At 48.2% G+C, this 23550-nt stretch overlaps 1 protein-coding gene across 1 annotated transcript in view; it reads right to left on the bottom strand.

Moving 5' to 3' along the window:
* Positions 1 to 3193: 3193 nt before the first annotated feature.
* Positions 3194 to 23550, bottom strand: part of LOC144754603 (maestro heat-like repeat-containing protein family member 1) — a 73844-nt gene continuing 53487 nt past the window's right edge. The window contains exons 17-19 of the mRNA XM_078642613.1: positions 7101 to 7184; positions 6369 to 6440; positions 3194 to 3741 (exon numbers count right to left, since the gene is read on the bottom strand). Coding sequence (XP_078498739.1) covers positions 6375 to 6440; positions 7101 to 7184 — 150 coding nt within the window. The 3' untranslated portion in view covers positions 3194 to 3741; positions 6369 to 6374. The remainder of the gene's footprint in view (positions 3742 to 6368; positions 6441 to 7100; positions 7185 to 23550) is intronic.

Genomic DNA, 23550 nt, shown 5'->3' with positions numbered 1-23550 from the left:
ATAATGGGTTTTTATTAAATCCTATCCTCTAGTATTAGCTAAGTATTACAACAGTCATCTCAACAAGATCAGTACTAGTAATGTCACAATAAATTTGGGATAAAAGAATAAAAATACTAAATATTATATTTTGTTAGTGAATCCAAGCCTACCATTGTTGTCAGATCAGCAAAGCTATGTAAAACCACCTGCACTCCTTTTTACGACCCAAGAATGGCCCCTACCTTATCAGCTGGGATGTCCTTTGGACAAGTACTGCTCCCAGTTCTCTAGCTAGCCTTTCTTCCTCTCCTCAGGAGAGAAAGGGTTATATTGTACTTTCGCCTGGTTATGGCTGTTTCCTATTTGAATGGCATGAAAACCCATTGTTTGGTGAGTGTGCCTGGCAACCTGTTGTTGGGTGAAGAACCTTCTTTTCTGTTTTATATAGGGCACACTTGACCCAAAGGTATCAGAGCTGTTTACATGAACACCAGTTGCATTACAGAGGGACACATTAATTTTTTCAAGGCACAGGGAGATTAAGTGAATAAACGTAGCACTATCATATTGTTATTACAATCTGCACACAATCAAATCTCCTTAGGCCTTCAAGACTTGTACCCCAAGAGGCAGTTAGTAAAGGCCTTTAGTGAGACGTTATACCATATGACATGAGTTTTCATATATCAAGTAAAGACGTAGTAATAAGGGGCATCATGAGGAAAGAAATCCCTCCAGAGATTGCAGTATTAAGCCTGCCATGAAAAGCACCAAACCCTCATCCTGCTTATCTGATCCCATCCCTCCCAATTTTGCTAAACAACACGCAAATTCTCTCTCACAAAGGACATTTTGAGACACACAGTCACAGTGGTTTGTTTTCTAATTATCTCGTCTCTGACCTGTGCCAGAGAAGTCATGTGACCCTGAGGTATATATATTCCTTCTTAGAATGAGTCAGGAGTAGAACAAATAATTTGGGGTAAAGTTCTCATGCAAGTTAGGGGCTTGGGCACAGATTCACTTTTTCTTAGTTTTATCCTTTATTTATTTACTAGCAGCCCGTCCCGACGTTGTCCGGGTATGAAATAGAATGTGTATAATGTGTGTATTTGGCAAGGGCAATTTATTTTAAAATCTTGCGGTAGACAACATTTTTTGTTTCATTAGAATCGGGACGGAGAAGGCCCAGCTGCAGCCCTGGTTGATGTTAGCAGGCGCGTGTAATTGGTGTAGTGATCCGCCGCCTGAGCCCGGCTACAGCCCTGGTTGATGTTAGCAGGCGCGTGTAATGTCGTTGAATGGGAGAGTTATCAGCCGCGGGTAAATCCGTTTAATGAGAGAGTTGAGTGACAGCGAGTAGGAGAGGCTGCAGTAATTGTCCCCGCAGACACGCCCATTTGCATGTTCCCCCGCTTGAGGCCCAGATGCAGGCCTGTTTGATGTTAGCAGGCGCGTGTTCCCCCGCTTGAGGCCCAGCAGCAGCCCTGGTTGATGTTATCAAGCGCGTGTAATTAGTGTACTGATCCACCGCCTGAGCCCGGCCAGAGCCCTGGTTGATGGTAGCAGGCGCGTGTAATTTCGTTGAATGAGAGAGTTCAGTAACAGCGCGCAGGAGAGGCTGCAGTAACGTTACTTACCATGCCTCCAGCTGAACGCGTTTTTGTCACGCCCCCAGCAAACGGCCACAGCAGACGATCTTCTGATTAATGTACGACCCACATGGCATGAACGGCGGAATGTAGCACATGCCCCCAATGTTTCTCACGCCCCCAGCGTGCCCCTTGATGCGGCGCAATTGCGTTCACATGACATGAAGGCCGGACACAGTCCCGCAGCGTGTGTCACGCCCCCAGGGTGCCCCTTGATGCTGCGCAGCAACGTAATTGGCGCTTGTATGTACGACTCACATGGAATGAAGGGCGGACACATGCCCCCAGCATTTGTCACGCATCCAGCGTTTGTCACACCCCCAGCACACGCCCACAGCCCACGATATGATGGCCGTACCACACGCCCCCAGCGTTAGTCACGCCCCCAGCCCACGCCCACAGCACAATGCAGACACGCCCTCAAGGGACTACTTTGCTGGCACGGTTCTTTTACCTTTTAAATGTATATGGTGGCCGTCTGCATAGCCTATGTCCTTCTGCTGCAACTGCCCTTTCCAATGCTGTATTGGGTGTTGTGATTGGTACTGTGGTTACTGAGATTACCCGCATCAAAGTTTTGGGCTCTCTCTTTATAATATTAGTATGGATTTAAGAAAGATGTATGTGCCCCTTACCCTACTCAAGGACAAGGCATAACAATTTAAACAGTAAGATTCTTTTTGTCCATTGAACACCCCAAATTACGATGATGGTTGAGAATAGACAAAGAAGATTCCTAAACGTGATCAACATGGATTTTATTTTTATAGTGGTTGGTGTAAATGCGTTTTCCTAGATTCTTAATGGCTGGCATAAGAGTTTTTGTAAACAAGGAACAAGGTAGTAGGCCTGTCCAGAGTTTGCGGAGTGACCAAAAAACTCCACACTCTCCACGGAGTTCCACAAGCGATGGAGTGAGGTAAGTTGCACTGCTGATTTTGAGCTCAAAAGGGTGCAGCTTCCTTCTGCCACTTGAGATGTTCTACTCGAGTGGCAGCTTCCTCAACGCAAGTGGCAGGTTTCTCAACATGAGCAGTAATAACCTACCGCGACCCCTCGTGATGAGAAATCTCACCGGGAGATAGTCTAGCATTGGATCTTCCTAGCTCTCTCTTGCTAACTCAATATTGGCGAGCCGTGAGAGAGAAAAGAGTCTGCTGCAACCCACTATGCTGAGTTTTTAGAAGCTCTGCGTTCCATGCGGAGTGCAGAGTTAGAAAAAGTTCACAGACTCCTCAAGGGTAGCAGAGTTTACCGCCCAGGCCTACAAATTAGTCTAATGAACAGAATTTTTTTTTTCATATTGCTTCCCTTGCACAGATCTGAGTCAAGCGAACTAATAGACAAATACCAGTGGGTCTCTGTGTTTCAAACTTTTGAATGTGATTGAAGAAGCATGTTCCATCCAAATCCTAAATTCTGCATAGAAAAACCTTGCTGAGAGTGATTTTTCAAGAGTGACGCATTGTGATGCAACATGCCCCACACCTACTTAGTTTTGAAACTCTATCTTGGAGGATTATGCCAGTCATGTAGCCAAGAATATATGAGATTTATCATTAAAGACAAAAATGATTTAATTAAATTACATAACATAATGTACAATGTTCACATTCCGAGAGTTTACACAAGAGCATTTGCAATACAAACATGTTAAACAGTAAGATTTACATTACAAATAGTAAGCAATTTAAAATTCACATGGCTGTACAATGACTATTGAACAACTGCTTAATATTGCTCAAGTTATTATGAACTAAAGTGTCATGGATGATATTGGTGAATGTCTTGATGTAGGAGCACCAGACCAGGGGTAAGTAGTATTTCGTTAACATTCAAAGTGATCCTCAGCCATACTCCTGAGATGCGGTTGTCGTCCTTCGCCAAATCACAAAAGTCAAATCTTCATGTTTCTCTATGGCTGGTGAAGCTTTACTGTTCAGCGATTTCTAATGGTTTTCTGGATGTCCTCTGGTGGGATATTGTGTTTCAACAATGAATGTTTATCAGAAAGGGAGATGGTTAGGGATCCTCAATACATTTTGTCAGTGGTATCAGTCACAGTGGTCAGAATCAAAGGCCAAAGAAATGGTAAGTAGGCTGAAACCTGAAAGTTGAAAAGTACAAGGTCAGATAAGTCAAGTAGGCAATTGCCCATCCTCACAGTCCAGCAAGCAAAGAATTTGAATAACGTTAACCAAGGTGACGGGGAGTCAGCACTGAAGAGATTATGACTCTTCAAACACGACAAGAGGTAAGGCAGTTTATAAAAATGTGCTGCCATACAATATTGTACTCCAGTAGCTGCCTCTTGTCTTCTTCAGTGTCACACCCTCTCCTACACAGGAGATACTCCACAGAAATCAAGGGCTCTTTGTAGTCCATAAAAAGGCAGTCGGTGTTTTGGAATCATAGAGGTTATTTTTAACAATGTGAAACAGGGCTGATAAATGTCAGTCTTAGGGGTCGATTACGATCTCGGTCTAAACGGAGGCTTTCCGACCAAGATGGTTGATTTCACTACTGACCATCTAACTACAATTTCGGTTGTCGGAAGTGAAACTGGCCAGTCATTCCAGCTGTCTTCCAACAGGCTCAAGGAGCCCATCGGCCTGTCGGAGTCTGGCCCGTAATCCATATGGACGCATTTTAATGTCGCCCATATTATGATTAGGGTTCCCTGATTTCCGCTTTGTCTGATTTTTACAGATAAACACAGACAGAAAACACTGTCTCTCCTGTCTGTATTTATTTTTAAAAGTGGAAAAATACAGATAATTTAGCTTCTTTTGAGTGATTCATCATGCTGAGATTAATCATTTTCAGGCCAGTAGCTGTACATAATGACAGCAAGGGGAGCTACAAAACTCAATGATATGTCCTTAAATTACTGCATATCTCAATATATGTGTTATTACACTATTTCTTTAATGTGGGTTTATTATGTTTATATTTTTTACTGTGTAATGTGCTAAAACCTGACAGGCATTTAAGTATGAGTCCACATCTATCTGTTAAATAAATGCAGAAATACACGAGTTATCACCTCATCTGTTTAAACAACACAAATTAAATATGGATAAATACCAATACGCTGGCCAAAAAATAAATATGGACAAATACAGACGGAAATGTTCAAATAATAAATACCATAAAACCGTGAGACCTAATTATGATGCACGGTTTCCAGGGCAGACTTTCCATGCCGGCTTCCGACATGAAAAGCCTGTTGGAAAGCGTGTTTGGGGGCCTCTAGCAGGGCCCCGTCTGTTTGCGGCCTCCGGTTGAGGTCCAAGGGGGCACGTTGATCCCAGCACTGTATGGCAGGCACCTTGAGGTGCCTGCCACGTGGTGCAGGGAGGAATACAGCCTCCCATTTCCCTATGGGAGCTTGTGCTACAGCTGATTTATAGCCACAACACATGGTCCCATAGGGAAATGTAAGTATGTGACCGCACAATGTGTGGTTGCATCGTAATTAGGCGGTCGGGACTGCCAACTAGAGGTCAGTTGGTCCATGTTTCCATGACAGTGTTGGGCAGACTCAAGGGGGCAGATAACGATGCTTACTCATGGGCCCCCCCTTTGCATCTGTACCACATTTGCAGAATTATTTTGCTCTTCTGTGGCAATCACAAAGCATCCATAGAGGGATTACAGCCAAGCTCTTGGTGGCTCTATTCTCACATGAGGAATCTCAGAATTGGTAAAGTAGTTCTCTTCTAAAAGGTTTTGCACCTAATCTTCCCCAAAATAGAGGTGTTTCTGTTATGATGACAAATACTTTGGACAACCCTACCCCGAAATCTCTCCTCCTCCAGCACCAATAGGATGTGATCGCTCAGTCTCGCCAGTTCCATTGTTGGTTACATATTTCCCTAGGCTCTTGAAAACCTATGTATTTCGTTACTTTTTAACCCTCATAACTGTAATGTAATTTAAAACAGTAACCAAAGGCCTTATATTAGAATTGGCTCTGGAATTATGAGACTTGAACGTCTAGTACAAGAATATCGTGGCACAGTAATACATTGGACAAAATATCGAGGGACAAAATATTTAAGGGTAAATGCACAAAGGGACGTATACATTTGCCATTCTTAACTCCAAAAAAATAAAGATATATGTATTTTTGTACACATATGTTGAATTAGGTACAGAAAATCTTTACATACTTACCTTTTGATATTTTGTCTCTTGATTTTTTTATCAACGATATTAGTGTCCCACAATATTGTTATTCATGAGACACATTGGAAGGCCAAATTATGGAACACAGTGAAAATTATGCAGCATAATGTAGTACATTCTGTGACAATACTATTTTGCTGTTTTATCAAATATTAATGCTGTTCTTGCAAAATGTTTTGCCTCTCTAGTACAAGTATAACACATGGGTGATAAATTCAGGTGAGTAGTTAACGTTTGCCACAGAGCAACACCATGTGTAATTTTTGATTCTTCTAAACTAGCAAAACATTTATTTGGAAAAAAAACTGTAAACTATGTAGCATAGGGTGGATAGTTTGGCAAGTATAGTAAACCCATTGTTGTATGGAAGAAGTGCCTGGACACCCTCACGGGTGACAAGTAGCTCTCTACAAGACCACCCTACATTTACATTACATTCTAGTGACCCCTGTCGATAAGTGATGGTTTGTTGTGTGATCCTTTCAGTCTGAAAGTACTCACACTCTCGCTTACATTGACAGAAAAAAAGCATCAAAATCTTACCTCACCCTACTTAGAAAGTATGAACTCGCACAACCTGAGAGTGCTCTTCATCATTTTGATCATGCCCTCAAGCTGGTAGATAGAGAGAAAAGAAACAAGAAGGCTATTTAGACATGACAACATGTATAATAGTTGACTTATTTTTCTCGAAAAAGGCAAACTGTGGGCATTGCCAGTTACTGGTTGACCCCAAGGAATAGGATCTTTTTTCTCCATTGATTAAAGCCAAGGCCAGCCAAATTTTTTGTCTAGTCTAGAAGTGAGGATAGAAAAAGCTAAATTTGCTCATAGTGTGAAAGGGAATTTTTAGGCCCATAGATCCTTGCTCGCTCACAAATTGGATCAACCCCAGTGTATTTTGTTTCGCAGAAGAGGTTAGTCTAGTAGTCAGAAGGGTGATTGTTTTAAATAATCTCTTCTTCCTTCAGGAGATAAATTACACCTCTGTACATTTACACTGTGCACTAAAACCAGCTTTGAAGTTAAGAAATCAGCTCTAATCCTCCAAGGGTACCAGTGGATGAGAGACGGATTGAGTTGCTACACCATTCACTCCTTGTTAATAACGTAAAGAATTCCTTTTGTTTCTGAGAGTGGAGTGGAGTTTCCATGGGCAGTTATTTGTATGATATCATGTGGATGTACTTTGTTTGTGAAGATGGTATGGAAGAAACAGAATTTGAGAGAGAAGGCACATGAACATGATGGTATGGTATTTTAAAGAAAACTCACATGTTTCTTAGGTGAAAAGTTGGGGACGTGGAAGTCATCCCTGTATTCTGGTACTGTTACTACTTCAAGCAGATTATATCGATCCTGAAAATATAATAAAAAAGATCAGCATTACCAAGACCGTTGTAAACAAATGTAGACTGTCATGAGTCTTGAAGATGAAAGTCATGAAAGACTACACACCTCAAGCAAATAAAAAACATGTACAAGAAACAGCATACTATGTTCACTCCTATTTTGGCATTTCACATCCTTAGCACCTTGTACTCATCACCTAAAAGCAGAACATATGTGTGAGTGAAATATTGTTTTTGTGAGTAATGGATCAAGATGCAGTAACAGTGAATAATAGTGATTTGGCAGTGTATACATATGCTGCTACCATACGTTCTCACTCTGCTCTTTACCTAAGAAATCTTGTATGGCTCTTTCTAAACAATACAGTTTCTACCTTATCTGATAAATACCATCCTGGCTCCCAAATGGCTCGCCTACCATTGACAGATCACTCACCTCCACTACATTGTAAAGAGATCAAGAAATAAATTACTGGGGGCGTGGCCAAGCAGCCTAAGATGGTAGCCACATTTTGAGTAAGCTACATGCCAGTTCCTAGAATCTTGCTGAATCCGAACCTTAGGTGACCTATTTTCAGTTGCAGGCACCCGTGCAGTGTCCCTATAATCACCCCCTTTGGCCCACCCGAACCTATCCAGGGAGCCCTGGATGAGAGAGTCAATTTCTGTGATCGACGGCCTGGGTGTGCATACGGCCTACCTGTAGATGGGCCTGCCTGAGGCAAACACCACCTGGAGCTGTGAACCCACAGTGGCAAACCCCTCTCTGCATCGACTCCTGGAGCGTGAGAGGGAGAGAAGACAGGCGAGTGGCTGGGGTGTGGCACATTGCTGCTTTCACTTCCAGGTGGTGGCCCATAACAATGTAACGGGCACCTTAGAGTGGAGGAGATGGACTGGTCACCACACGTGGCTAGGACTGAAACTGCAGCCTGGGTGAGCCAACTATGTGGCAACCTTTTCTTGGATGCAAACATCCATGTGGTGCCCCCTACACTTGTCCCCTTTGGCCAACCTACGCCCATGCAGGGAGTCGGGGATGAGAGAAACTTATGAGGCAAACAGTGACCTGCCGGGAGATGGACCTGCCGCCAACAGACACAACCTGGAGCTGCAATCTCATTGCTGCGACTTACCTTTACCTCCGCATTGACTCTTGACTCGCAAGGGAGAGGATACAGTCACAAGGGAGGGGAGTGGTAGGGACCAGCTTTCCTTTTAAGCATCCCCAGGGGCTTGTGACAGCCCAGCTGATTTGGTGGCCCAGAGTAGAAAAGAGGGGGTGGGCAACATGAGAGAAATTCCCCACAGAATACTACAGAACCTGCATCATGGATTGTGAGCTATCCTCCTACTTCATTCTGGAAAGGGCACACAGGGCTCTGGCCCTAAGGCCACAGCCAGAGAGACCGCCTGGAGGCATTACCATAAGTATACTGTACCTTATGGACAGACTATATCCTGCGGCAGGCACAACAACATCCAGATGTCCATTGCACCAACCCTATGGTTACGCTCTTCCCCGATTACGCAGGTAAAGTGCAGCCTCTTCTTACATCTTTCTCAGAGGTTAAGTGAAGAGTCAGGGCTAAGGACATTCAATATATGCTGATGTACCCTGCCAAACTGAAAGTAATGTGTCAGTGGAGAATCATTTTTTTTAAGAGCCCGGAAGAGGTCTGGGACTGAGCGGCGGAGAGGAAATAACTTCCCATATCTACAAAGGAGCCAATGACAATTTGGGAGACCAAAAGGGGTCAACCATCCCATTCTAGGAGGAAACTCAGCAGACTGATAGGAGGCCAACTGTGGTCACAACTGGAGGACAGAAATTTTATGAAGTGTAGAGATGCACTCCCTTTTCCAACTGACCGCTATCTTTTAGCTAAATTTTTTCTAGATTGATTAATTTTATCTGGCGTGCTGCAGGGGTGACACGTTTGTCCTTGACCGTGTCTCTAAATGAACCTCCCTACCTCAAAACCTTGGGTCCCGACCCCTACGCACAATATCAATGGGGATTTACCACCCAAAAAATTATTCTGCAACTACAACTGTATTAAAGAACACTATTTACATCAAAATTTTGAACATTTATTTCCGACACCATAAATGTTTTTTTCAATGACTGGATATATGCAAATCATGAAACAAAATTATCAAACATATACAATTCTGAATTGCTTGTACATATGTCAAGTTGTCAAACTAACATTTCATCTGTGGTTTCCATGAAGATGCTCTATGCATTTCGGGTCACCCCGGACCCTTCATCAGGAGCAAATGCCATATGATCCATCCTGCTCAATACGAGTGTATCTGAAAAATGACGAAGGACTTCTTACAAAGTACTGGATACCGCATCCAATTTCAAATTATACTCTCGCGTTTTCAATTCCCAAAGCGGAGCCTCATTCAATAGAGTGTTATCCAGAGGAGGTCACCGAGGCGAAGTTGGAGGAAGCACGAGAAAGTCCCGGGTTTCCGAATGAGGCTCCGCTTTGGGAATTGAAAACGCGAGAGTATAATTTGAAATTGGATGCGGGCTTCCTCTTTAGAAGTGTTGATTAGAGGGTTGTTGGGGAAAAGGTGGGTACTTTAGGGGTGAGTTAGGTCACAATACTACGTCTCATGCAAGACACATTACACGGGCTCTAGACAAACGGGCTCTTTTTAGGCTCTATTTATTTACAGCACTATTAGAAAGTAGACATTGCACTAACTGCTTTGTGTGCATTAGGGATGGGCGGAATTTGCGTAGTCGCGTTATGCAAATCTCAGCAAAACGGTAAAAAATCTCTGCGAACATGCAGAAATTCCGCGAACACGCGGAACTGCTTGTTTGCAATACTTTTTTACTGTTTGCAATCACTGTTTGCGTGCTCGGGGAAATATCTCGCAAACACGCATTTGAGAACGCGAACAAGCAGAACATTTTGAGAAGTCGCGATACTCAGAATTTTGGGCAATTTCACGTTCTCCGCAGAACGCAAAATTACCCAAATTCCGCGAACGGAACAGAATTTACTGCCCAGGCCTAGTCTGCATGACAGCCTGTCTCTAATATACGTCTGGGGTGGGTGACAGCTACACTTTGTGCATTCCCTCTAGGCCGCCACAACACATAAAGGATTGATGGATCTGAGTACCCATCTAAATACGTCTGCATTCTGATGGCCTTGCTTGGGCGGGGTGGAAGGGAGGGTTGACCCTCCTGACTCACTCAGACGAGGTCGCTCCCCACGCTCCCTGGCTCCTGGTATCGTAGCGCTATTACGCTCCCTCTGTTCATTACTGCTGACAGCTGATTTGCGCATCGCTCGCTTTCCTGGCATTGTATTTTGTAATATTGTTTGTGCTTGCCTGTAATTTCGTTGCGCTGTACTGCTTTAGCATTGCTCTCATTGCCTTGTCATTAGGAGCTGCCTGGTAAGATCATGGAACTACATTGAATTGCACTGATCGCATTGCTCTGTGAGTCATTTGTGCCCGATTGTGCTTCTGCCCATATCTTTGAGACACCACAGACTGTGCCCCAATCTCGCCCTGTTTCGCTTTTGCTTGCAGCCATTTTGTTGTTGTTGTTTTGCCTCATAGCCCGTCCCTCCACCCCGCTCCCGTCTCCCAGCTGCTCCTACCTCCCACAGATAGTTGTAGTTCATCCCGTCTACTCCAGCGCTGTGATGCTCCTGACTCGCTCAGACGAGGTCGCTCCCCACGCTCCCTGGCTCCTGGTATCATAGCGCTATTACGCTCCCTCTGTTCATTACTGCTGACAGCTGATTTGCGCATCGCTCGCTTTCCTGGCATTGTATTTCGTAATATTGTTTGTGCTTGCTTGTAATTTCGTTGCGCTGTACTGCTTTAGCATTGCTCTCATTGCCTTGTCATTAGGAGCTGCCTGGTAAGATCGTGGAACTACATTGAATTGCACTGATCGCATTGCTCTGTGAGTCATTTGTGCCCGATTGTGCCTCTGCCCATATCTTTGAGACACCACAGACTGTGCCCCAATCTCGCCCTGTTTCGCTTTTGCTTGCAGCCATTTTGTTGTTGTTGTTTGGCCTCATAGCCCGTCCCTCCACCCCGCTCCCGCCTCCCAGCTGCTCCTCCCTCCCCCCACCCCCCTCCGCTATCCACTTATGACAGATGCCATTGCGCGCAGCGGGCGCGCCCTATGCGCGCCGAAGGCGCGCCAAAGGTAAGCCCGTCTACGCCCGTCCGCGCCTGGACCGCGCCCAGCGCCAGACCCCCTGCCCCCCGCAAGCTCCTCTCCACCCGCATTACGTACGACGCCGCAACCCTCTCAGCACTTAAACCCGGCCGTCTCCCAAACTGCTACCAAGCCGCCCCAGGACACACCCATGGACCCTTCACCTGCCACTCCTGCAAGTTCGACTGCATCAGGACCCACACCAAATCCACTGACTCCAAACAGAGCTCCGACACCAACCAACTGAAGTGCATCCTACTCAACACCCGCTCGGTCCACAGACATGCCATCGAACTTTGGAACCTACTCGACACCACATCGCCGGACGTCGCCTTTCTTACAGAAACCTGGATGAACGCCTCATCAGCGCTCGACATCGCCACAGCTATCCCGGACGGCTACAAGATCATCCGAAAGGACCGCATCAACCAAACGGGAGGAGGAATCGCCATCATTCATAAGAGCACCATCCGCATCACGACCAGTTCCGATGACAACCTCACAACCGCCGAACACCTTCACTTCCAGATTCACATCGACCCTAAGACCACACTCAGAGGCACCCTCATCTATAGACCACCCGGACCCCGCACACAATTCAGCGAAGACATCACTGACTTCATCAGCCCTCACGCCCTCCCCTCCGAGGACTACATCCTACTAGGAGACCTCAACTTCCACCTGGAAAAGAACAACAACAGCAACTCCACCACCCTTTTGGACAACCTCGCCAATCTCTGACTCAAACAACTTGTTGACACCCCCACCCACTCTGCATGGGCACACACTCGACCCAATCTTCACCTCCAGCAAGCACATCTCCTTCAATCATACCACAGCTCTCCATTGGATGGACCACAGCTGCGTTCACTTCAACTACAAAAAGACCATGACCCACAACCACCCACAACCAATTCCCCGGAGAAACTGGAATAAAATTACCTCCGACCAGCTCTTCACATCGCTTCACCAAAACCCCCCTGCAAAATCATCGAACCCAAACCAAGCAGCAACCAACCTCACACAATGAATCACCCACAGCGCTGACGAATTAGCACCCTTGAAAAACCATCAAATCAAGCAAGGCAGCAAAAAAGCCCACTGGTTTAATGATGACCTTAAGAAATCCAAGAAGATCTGTCGCACCCTCGAGAAAACCTGGCGAAAAAACCCAACCACTGACAACCTGATCACCTTCAAGAACGCCACCCGCAAACACCACCAACTGATCAGATCCACCAAGAAATCAGCATTCAAAGATCGACTCGACAACAACGCCCACAACAGCAAAGAACTATTCAACATCGTCAAAGAGTTTACCAACCCCACCGCCGGCACCAACGACATCACTCCATCCCAAGACCTCTGCGACTCTCTAGCCTCGTTCTTCCACAACAAAATCGCTGACATACATAACAGCTTTGGAGACCAGCCCACCCCACCTACCTCCGAACTAACCCCCCCCTCCAACAACCTTTACGCCTGGAACCCAATCACCACTGAAGACACCGCCTGATGAACACCATTCACTCAGGATCGCCTACCGACCCATGTCGCCACCACATTTTCAACAAAGCAGACTCCGTTATCGCACCCCATCTTCGAGACGTCATCAACTGCTCCCTCAACTCCGCAACCTTCCCGGAAAGCTGGAAACACGCCGAACTCAGCGCCCTCTTGAAAAAACCTACAGCAGACCCCACTGAACTTAAGAACTACCGCCCCATTTCGCTCCTCCCATTCCCTGCCAAAGTCATTGAGAAAGCCGTCAACAGCCAGCTCGCCGCCTTCCTCGAATCCAACAAATCCCTTGACCCTTCACAGTCCGGCTTCCGAGCCAAACACAGCACCGAGACCGCCCTCATCGCAGCAACAAACGACATTCAAACTCTACTGGACAATGGAGAAACTGCTGCCCTCATCCTACTAGACCTTTCCGCAGCCTTCGACACAGTCTGTCATAACACCCTTATACAAAGCCTCAGCAATGTCGGAATACAAGGAAAAGCATTGGACTGGATAGTCTCGTTCCTCGCCGGAAGAACCCAGAGAGTCCGCCTCCCCCTTTTAGAGCAGAGGCCACCGAAGTCATCTGCGGCGTACCCCAAGGATCTTCACTCAGTCCCACCCTCTTCAACGTATACATGAGTCCCCTCGCATCCATTGTGCGCCAACACAACTTCAACATTATCTCCTACACAGACGACACCCAGCTGATCCTATCCCTCACCAAAGACCCAAACACCGCCAAAACCAACCTTCACGAAGGGATGAAAGAAGTAGCCGAGTGGATGAAGAACAGCCGTTTAAAACTTAACTCGGACAAAACGGAAGTCCTCATCTTAGGATCATCCCCCTCCGCCTGGGACGACTCATGGTGGCCACCGGCCCTGGGAACCGCACACATACCAATGGACCACGCACGTAACCTGGGCTTCATCCTGGACTCCTCCCTCTCGATGACCAGACAAGTCAACGCCGTCTCATCATCATGCTTCAACATCCTACGCATGCTCAACAAAATCTTCCGTTGGATCCCCACCGAAACAAGAAAGACGGTCACCCATGCACTGGTCACAAGTCGACTAGATTACGGAAACACCCTTTACGCTGGAACCACAGCCAAACTACAGAAAAAACTCCAACGCATCCAAAACGCCTCAGCCAGACTCATCCTAGACATCCCCCGCCAAGCTCACATTTCCAGTCACCTGAAAGACCTCCACTGGCTCCCCGTCAACAAGAGAATAACGTTCCACCTCCTCACCCACGCACACAAAGCCCTCTACGACCTAGGACCCGAATACCTCAACACGTGCCTGTCCTTCTAAACCCCCACCCACCAACTTCGATCGTCCAATCAAGCCCTCGCCGCAATTCCACGCATCCAAAGATCCACCATGGGAGGAAGATCCTTCTCCTACTTTGCGGCCAAGACCTGGAATTCCCTCCCCACCCACCTCCGCCTCACACAGAACTACCTCTCCTTCAGAAAACAACTAAAAAGTTGGATATTTGATAAGTAAAGCTCCCCCCTCCCTCAAGCGCCTTGAGACCCTCTGGGTGAGTAGTGCGCTATACAAATTTAAACTTGACTTGACTTGAACACATCACTTGAATAGGCAGTGTCCTGTCCTCACAAAAAGGACTGATTATCCCTATTGGACAGGACAGAGCTGAGAGGAGAACCTATGCAGTTCAGATGGCTGCTTTGAAGTCACACCCTCACATCAAAGACACTTTTGGGTATAAGTACTGGGTCTTTGACCCCCACCCCGAAAATCAGACACTTCTAGATCTTGAACTGATTCTATCAGAAGGAATGTTTTGGTGCTCAAATGACTTATCTTTAGACTGCAAGCTTGAAAGGCCTGCTTCTATCTTGCGTTGCCCTGCTGTCTGCTGCTCTCGGAGTGAAGGAGAGCTTGGCTCTGCCTTACCGCCAGGTGATCTCCAGGTGTTTGTGGCTTGCCTCCTGTGTCTTGAGACTCAGGGATGTCAAAGTCCTTACCCCTGCTCCTGTGCCTGAACTTACTGGAAGTGGCCCAGATACTTGCAACATGGAATTTGACGCATCTCATGCATGTGTGTAACAGAACCGGCGATCGATACTGTTGCTGGAGTTTAATTGCCACATCGCATTTGAACCAGCACTTTGCCTCTAGAGATTAATGCATCGGATAGCGCATCGCCGCCACTGCAGCTTGGTGAGATCTATGCATCCCCTCGACTCTGTGGCAGAATCTGGTGCAGCACATCACTCAACACCTCTCGACTCCAGCACCCATCTTCCGAACTGAAGCATCGCCATCACTACGTGGAACTGATCGACCCATCTCACTGTTTGTGACCAGGAAAGGTACTTTGATCACTTGGTCCTGCATGGGTCCTGTAGCTGGTCTGCCCTTCCACACGCTCAGCCTGAACGTTGACTTTGACCCGGTCCAGCATAATGTAAAGTAACTTTTTTAATGCTACTTGCTTCTAAGTGCTTGACTGCATTTATTCCTTTAACATTTAATATCTCAACTTCTATACATTAGATTTTTGTCATTTTGGTCTTGTTTTGTTTATAATAGTGTTAGTGTTCTAAACCTGTATGGAGTCTTTTTGTGGGGTATTCTTTCTGTTGCTGTGTATGCGTGAGTGTTGCACAAATACTTTACACGTTGCCTCTTTATATAAGCCTCACTGCTCTGTGCCAAGCTACCAGACGGTGAACACAGGTTATCTTTTAGTGTGGATCTAGCTTACCCTGACTAGGATTACGCCAAGCAGAAACCCAATTTCTAACACATGAGATCCATAGGAAAGCTGGGACAGGAATATGACCCGTTGACATGCAAAATTAGGGGAAATATGGAGAGAGAGCTCCCCCGATCATGATGGAGTATAGAGCCAGTCAAGTCAAGAATACCTTTATGTCAGCTCAGAGAACCATGAAAAGATTTACAAATTAATATGATTAAAATACAATACATACACAATTGACAATAAAAAGGTAAAATCTCCGTACAGATTTTACTCCTAAGGATATCTGATCGCAATGGAGTCTCATATGTAATTAGCTACTGCAATACAGATTTCAGCCGTAGCCAAAGACAGTAAGAAGTTAAAATTATCAATAGGAGCAAGAGTGAGTATTTCTTAGTAATGGAAGGGGAAATCTAGTTCTCTTTGATTTATACAAAGTGCAAAATAATACAAATTCCATAGTTCTTTAAACTGAGACATTATCACATGGGCAGGGCATAACATTGTTCGACCACCCTCCTTGGCGAGGAAATGCCAGCAAAAAAGTGCATAGTGTATAAATGGAACCTGGTTAGAAAAAATCAGAACTGGAACTTTGTAGAAATAAATAGATAACATTGTGCAGGGGCAGGAAGCAAACAGGGGACTCAAATATTGTCATGTTGGTAACTAATAAGTCTATTGCTCCTGGAACAGTATGCCTCCTTGATAATTCCTTTGGCATTTAGGGGAATTCCTTCAGGGTTTTCAATAAAGTATTCCAGACGAATCTCATGGTAAATCCTCCCTAAATATTAAAACCATGGAACCTTTAAAACATTGTCTGATTTTTGGGAATCTTTAATAACATCACATGAAAATATTAAATCCTCAGAGGTCCCTATCTTGGCCCATAGAAGAAAATGGGCACTGCCTATACAGTCTTCCATACATTCTAGTTAAGTTCTGTATGGCAAAATAGGTAGGAACACTTTTTGGGAGCATCAGTAATCTTTTCATGAATTTATTTTAGATTCCTACAAATTGTTGGATTTTAGCGTAGCCCCAAACCCCCGCTCCATACCTGGCAATAGAGAGACATTTGGCTATAAAGGGTAAATAGTTCCTTCACAGGCTTGTGCCCCAATTTATGGTTTAAATCTTTTATTAATTTTCAAAGATGAAAAAGGACAAGACTCCCAGCTCCCTAGGGGCAATGCAATAAAGACAACACGTTGTCCCCAATTTAGAAGCAAAACGGAATAGTGCATCCATCAACCTACTTGTCTGCTGTGCTCTTAAGGTTAAAAGAGGTTCCCATCTCAACAGTTTGCTAAAAACATTGCCCAAGTATGAGAAGTTACTGACCTTTTCTGTGTAATGTGCTAAAACCTGACAGGCATCTAAGTATGTGTTTTTTCACCTTTACTACCATATCTTACTATGACTGTGGTACCAGAGTGACGCCTGCGGAGTAGGGTTACTAACGCTTTTTCCACACCCATACCTTCCAACATAGCCTATAATTTATCTTGGTTGACAGTGTCAAAAGCACCAGATAGGTCCATGAAGGCCAGATGGATAGAACTCTTCAATGACCTTCTGTGCTTATTAATGATTAGAGATAAATTAAGACATTGTTCAGTTGTACCCCGCCCTCTCCTAAAACCATATTGAATATTGGACATAAAATCCAATTTTCTGATGCCCAATCTTTCAAGCGTGCAAGGAGGACTCTGCCCAAAACCTTATCCGTGGCATCTATCAACGAAATGGGCCTTTGGCATGCCAGGTCACTTTTTGCACCTTTCTTTAAAGACTGAGACCACTGTTGCTTCCTTCCATGATGAGGTTGTATAAACCTCTTCAAAATGGTGGCATTGCCGGGGGGCGTGGCTTGGCCAGCGAGCAAGGCAGTCGTGTGAGGTGAGAGCTCCGACCAGCCCTGTAGATATCTTGCCGTAATATCCTGCCCTTGGACATCTGCAGGGCAAAGCTGAGCACCGTCGAGGTCGCCTGCCTTTTGGCGATCCTCCAGTGTCTGTAAAGGCTGTGCTCCGGTGCTTTTGCGGAGCGAAATCGCCCAGCTGCTGAGAGGGGCATGCCGCGACGCGGGCGGAGAGCGAGCTGGGGCCTCTGGTGAGCGGCCAGGCCAGAACACCTATAGACCTGCGCGGCAGTGGTGGAGCGGCCGGGCCGACGCAACACACCCACAGAGTTGGTGCTTGGCGGGCGGACGCCCCCCCACTCCCCGGCCTGACGGAACATTGGGAGGTGCTGCTGGCGTGTCTGGTGCCAGGGGACTGGCCACGATCGGGCCGCTGGGTCCGTCATTGGGGGTGCGGCTGCCATTTTGCGCTACGCGCCGGGTGCCTTGAGAGACAGGCGGCGCCAGTGTCCGGCCCAGCATTGGCTGCCTCTGGGACAGTGGCAGCGGGGACCTGATCGGGGCCTCCCCCCCCTTCCTTTTTCTTCGTGGCCCTGGATGCGGCGGTGCAGCCGGCACGGCCTGGAGCTGCTGAGGCTGTTGGCGCTGGCCCTGAGAGCACGTGGGGGGTGGAGAGCACGGCAGGGGCCCCCCACCTCCCTCCTCTTTCTTTCCCACCTCCCTGGCTGAGATCTATGGGCAGCTGCTATACAGGTTCATCGGGAGGGTCGGCGGTCGGATCGGGCCACGAGGGAGGCTGCGAACTGATGGGCCCTCGACTAGTGCATAGGGGTGTCTGAGCAATGAGAGTGGCGGCGCGCTGGGCCCGCTCGTGGTCACATCGTCCTGCTGTTCACGGCGTGGGGAGCGGCCACTGGTCCCACGTGTTTGAGACTGTGCCGAGGATTGCTGAGATGACACGGGACCGTGCCGGGGGTGGACATAATAAGCAGGGGCCTATGGACAAGTTCACGGAGGCCGGGCACGACGCTGGGTCGGCAGGGTCGCAGGGCCAGTCACCTGATAATGCTGCCCTCCTGGCTGCCATCACCCAGTCCAGGGATATGCTCGATGCTAAAATTGCCGCGGTGGGCTTGGACGTGATGCTGCTCTGCCAGGACTTGAGGAACGCAGTTGAACGCATCACGGGCGCAGAAACTCGCATCTCGGAGGTGGAGAACGGTGTGACAATCCTGAAGAAGAAGATGGCGGATATGGAACGCTTGCAGAAGGGCCTGGCCCAGCGCGTCGAGAATGCTGAAGGGGCTCGGCGGAATAATCTTACCTTCGTGGGTATTCCGGAGGGCTGCGAGGGGGACAGCGTGGAACGTTTCCTGACCCAGTGGCTGGAGGGCTGGCTTCCCCGGGAGGTGCTGTCTCGCTGCTTTGTGGTGGAGCGGGCCCACAGGGCCCTGACGCAGAAGCCCCCCCAGGGGCGCGCCCGAGGCCCATCATCGCCAAATTTCTCAATTACTCGGACCGGGACACTGTCCTGCGTCATGCGCGGATTAAGGCCTCCCTAACGCGCAATAACGCGAACATACTCATCTTTCCGGACTATACACGCCTTGTGCAACAGCAGCGACAATCCTTCCTGGCTGCTAAGGCGCGGCTCAGAGGCCTCAAGCTCCAGTACGCTCTGTTGTACCCGGCCCGGCTGAGAGTCATCTTCCAGTCCCGCACGTTATTCTTCGACTCCCCGGAGGAAGTGTTCAAATGGACGGACGAAACTGTCAAGCTGCGTGTCAATACGCCTCCGGGGAGGGAATCTGATTCTTCCCCCAGCAGGATAGCTCGAGATGGCCTCAGGAGTCAGCGGCGATGGAACAGAAGATCGCGTTGTGGGCGCAGCTCTCGCTCTGGCTCTGCGGTCCGGCGGGGGAACTCATTGTCGAAGCAGCACACTGCAGTGAAGTGAAGCTGGAGACTTTTGGTTTGATTTGCATTCTGTTTTGGGTAGATGTCTATGTGGGCCAGTTCCTTCTGGCTGGGGGCCTTGCCTTGCAGGACTGGGCGGGAGGGAGTGACGCCCTAGGGTTATGGGGTATTGTTAGGGGATCCGTTGTAAGGGGTGGCCTTTGTTCCCCCGTTGGGGTCTTGGCAACACTCTGGCCGCGACAGGTGCTTCCATGTTCGGGAGGTGCAGGGTAGGGGTTGGCGAGGGGGGCTGTACAGTGGAGGGGCTTTTGGGGACTGTTTGTGCTTATCTTGATGCTGCCTTTATGTCTTATTCTCTGTGTGCTGAGTCATAGAAACACTACTAGTTTATATAGAGTTGATTAGCTATGTCTGATACAGGGGGGACGGGACAGGTAGCCCCTGGCTCCTTACGCATCCTTAGCTGGAATGTGAGGGGGCACTGGATAAGGTGAAACAAGGGGCAGTGCTTCAGTATGCCAAAAGGGCCGGGGCGGATGTTCTTCTACTCCAGGAGACCCACATGCTAGGCATGAAGACGCTATGTTTGCAACGTTATGGGTTCCACCAGGTATACCATTCCGGGTTCTCCAGGGGGTCAAGAGGGGTAGCGAAACTAATTCACCGCAGGGTCTCCTACATACATGATAGACTTTGGGCCGACACTCAGGGTAGATATGTGATTGTCCAGGGTAGAATAGGGGGAGACAGGGTAACACTGGGAAGCATTTACGCTCTGCCGCCCTTCCAGTGGTCTCTTGTGGAGCGGCTCCTGGCTCTTTGGGGAGACATACCTTATGCCCTAGCTGTGATTGGGGGGGACTGGAATGATGTGATGGACCTGTGTTGCGATAGGTGGCGGGGTGATGCGACTGCTGGGGTGGGGGTCCCTCCCACGAAACTGCGCGCCCTGGCGACAGGACTGGACTGGACGGACACATGGAAACATATGCACGGCTTGCGTAGGGAGTACACATATTATTCGACAGTGCATGACTCATTTTCCAGGCTTGATTATATCTTCGTGCCCAGGGGACTGACACATAGGATAGAGACCGCTGCAATTCTGCCGAGAGCCCTTTCTGACCACTCACCGATTGCCCTCACCTTTCGTATAGGTCCCGGCAGACAGCCTTTCAGGTGGCGGATGTCGGGGTGGCACTTGCTGAAAGAGGAGTACAGGGAGCATTTGTCCAAAGAAATAAATGAATACCTTGTCTTGAATGTAGGTTCCGTGGATTCCTCGGCCGCCCTCTGGGAGGCGATGAAGCCCACGATACGGGGAGTGGATATTTCTTGGTGCGCAGCGGCGCGTAGGGAGCGACGACGTGATCTGGTGCTGCGGGAGGCGGCCATAGAGGTGCTGGAGCGGAGGGGTCGGGAGGTAGGCGGCGGACCGGCAAGACGGCAGCTGGCGCTGGCTCAGCAGCAATACAACGCGGTTTTGATGGAAGAGGCTAGGCAGGCTTGGCTGGCCACACGTAGCCGGGTGTACCAGTGGGGCGACAAGTCAAGTAAGATGTTACACCGCCTGTGCCAGGGCACGCTACATGCCCAGCTGTTGCCCCGGTTAGTTGATTCAGAGGGGTGGCCTGTTACTGAGCCTTCGGTCATTGCGGAGAGGTTCGCCGCATATTATGAGGAGTTATATGCGCCTAGGGAGTTTCTGGCGGAGGTCTTAATCCAGCGGTTTATCGCCGATCTACCCCCACGGTCGGTCATGGATGACATGAGAGAGCTATTGGACAGTCCACTGTCGGATGACGAGCTGGGTTCGGCCTTGGGGGAACTGCGCCCCGGTAAGGCTCCCGGTCCTAATGGCTTTCCGTCCGAGTTTTTCAAGCGGTTCCACGTGCAGCTCGGGCCGCAATTTCGCCTGGTAATTGAGGAGGCGGGTGAGGGGGGATTGCTCCCCCCAGACTGGAGACATGCAGAGGTGGTGGTCCTTTTAAAGCCAGGTCGACCCCCCCGAAAATCATGCATCTTACCGCCCTATCTCCTTACTCAATACGGAGGCCAAGGTTTTTGCCAAGGCCTTGGCCAACAGGCTCAAACCCCATATTTCCAGCTTGGTTCATCCCGATCAGGCGTACATGAACCCGGCCAAGTCGACGCTGTGGGTGCTGGGTGGACTGAACCGGGTGAGCACACGGGCTTCCGGGTTACAGTTGGCGACCGGAGGGGTTAAGTATTTGGGGGTCTACCTGTCGGAAGAAGCGACTGCCTCCCGAGATCGCAAACTCACTGCAGTGTGGGATCGCACGCGCGAGGATCTGAAGGTCTGGTCCCGCATGCCCTTAACGATCTATGGCAGATTGGCGATCTTCAAAATGGTGGCGCTTCCCCGTCTACTGTACCAGCTACAGAACCATCCCTTTCAGATTTTGCCCCATTGGTCCCGGCAGGTCAACTCTGCGCTGGGTGGGTTCCTTTAGGAGGGGGGATTGCACGGGTGGCTTTGCGTACGTGCTTTCTATCTACTTACGCAGGGGGGCGTCGCATTTGTTGGTACTCAACGAATGGTGGTATGGGGACCTGGGCGACCCGGCCTACGTGGTGGAGGGACACCTGATTGGTTCCATGTCCGTTCATGCCCTGCTATATTCTGCATCGCTTCGGCGACGCCTCCCATCCACCACACAGGTGTTCTTTTCTGCCCGGAGACGGCGTCGGAGTCGGATCGGAAACCGGAGTCGGAGATTGAACTCGCGACTCCGAAGGCGAGGCCTCGCCTTCTCGATACGAAACCTCTTGTGGTGGGATCACCTTCGATTTAACCTTCTTGGGACATCTCGACCTCGAGCCCGACTTCTCACCAGAATGACGCCGAGAATCATGCCTCCTTTTCTTATGCTTCTTATGCGACCTCGAAGCATGATCTGACGAAGACTTCGAAGCCGACGCCTCTCGAGACCTTGACCTCGACCTCGACTTCCTCAAGCGGGACTTTGAAGACTTCCTTCCTTTATCCGCTTTTTTCAGTTTAGCACAAGAAGCTTGGTCTCCCTTTCTCGCAGGGCCTTTGGGTTCATTTTTTGACACGAAGAGCATCCATCTACGTCGTGGTGGGAGCTCAAACACCAAATACAGTCCTAGTGTGGGTCCGTAACGGACATCATCTTCCCGCACTCCCTGCAGGGTTTAAATCCAGTCTTCTTTGTCGACATTATTAGGAGACAAAGTGGCAAGATAGTAAAGAAACGAAGAAAAACAGTAACAAAGTTACCAAAAGCTACTGAGTATCCCGAAACCGTTAGCGTCGACGACGCGGAAAAAAGGGAACTGATGTCATCACGCCGGCGTGGGCCTATTGTAGGCGTCAGTGACGTCAGCGGAGTCGCGTGCGATGCCTTGCCTCTATGACGTCCGAGTCCACGTCGGCGCGAAGCTGCAAAAAGAATTTCCGAATGTTGCTGACGCAAGGGGATATTCACAAGGTGAGGAATCACAAGGTGAGGAATCCACACGGCAGATGTATCTATCAGAATAGCGCTGCAATGCTTTGCCTGCACAAGCGCATATGTGTTCTCTTCCGTGTTCTCAGAGTGAGACAGAGAGCAAGATTGAATGACCAAGCAGACATTGTAGTTTTTGAATTGGTGGTAGCAGTAAAAAAAAAAAATATGGCTGTGTGTGTTTTGGCCACGGTGTGGGGGCAGTTGACAGACTTGTAGATGCAGAAACTATGTTCAATATGTCATCCTGCCCGTGGAAGAATGACCACGAATGTAATCCTAGAAAAATCACTTGTACATGCAATTACTGTATAATCAATATAATAACAGAAACATATGTAACAGGTTTCATCGGATCTGATAATGAGTGTAAAATGACTTTGACGGTTACCAAAATGTTTATTGTGTAGTACCTTACAGTTTGCCACTCATTTCCATACACATACAAACCGTTTGAGCTACATTTACTTTTTGAGAAAAATAGGCAATGTTCATGTTTTATTGACCAGGCAGTGCACGGAGTGCGAGGCCACTTCAGTGCGGGCCACACTGTGCAGAGACCAGGTGGGTGGTGGCAAGGGACAATTAAATGCTCACACTTTCAATTCCACTGCAGTGTGAGGTGTGC

Source organism: Lissotriton helveticus, chromosome 5_1 (assembly GCF_964261635.1).
Source record: "Lissotriton helveticus chromosome 5_1, aLisHel1.1, whole genome shotgun sequence".
NCBI lineage: Eukaryota > Metazoa > Chordata > Amphibia > Caudata > Salamandridae > Lissotriton > Lissotriton helveticus.
Note: the sequence above shows the minus strand (reverse complement) of the source record. Positions and strands in the feature narration are given on the sequence as shown.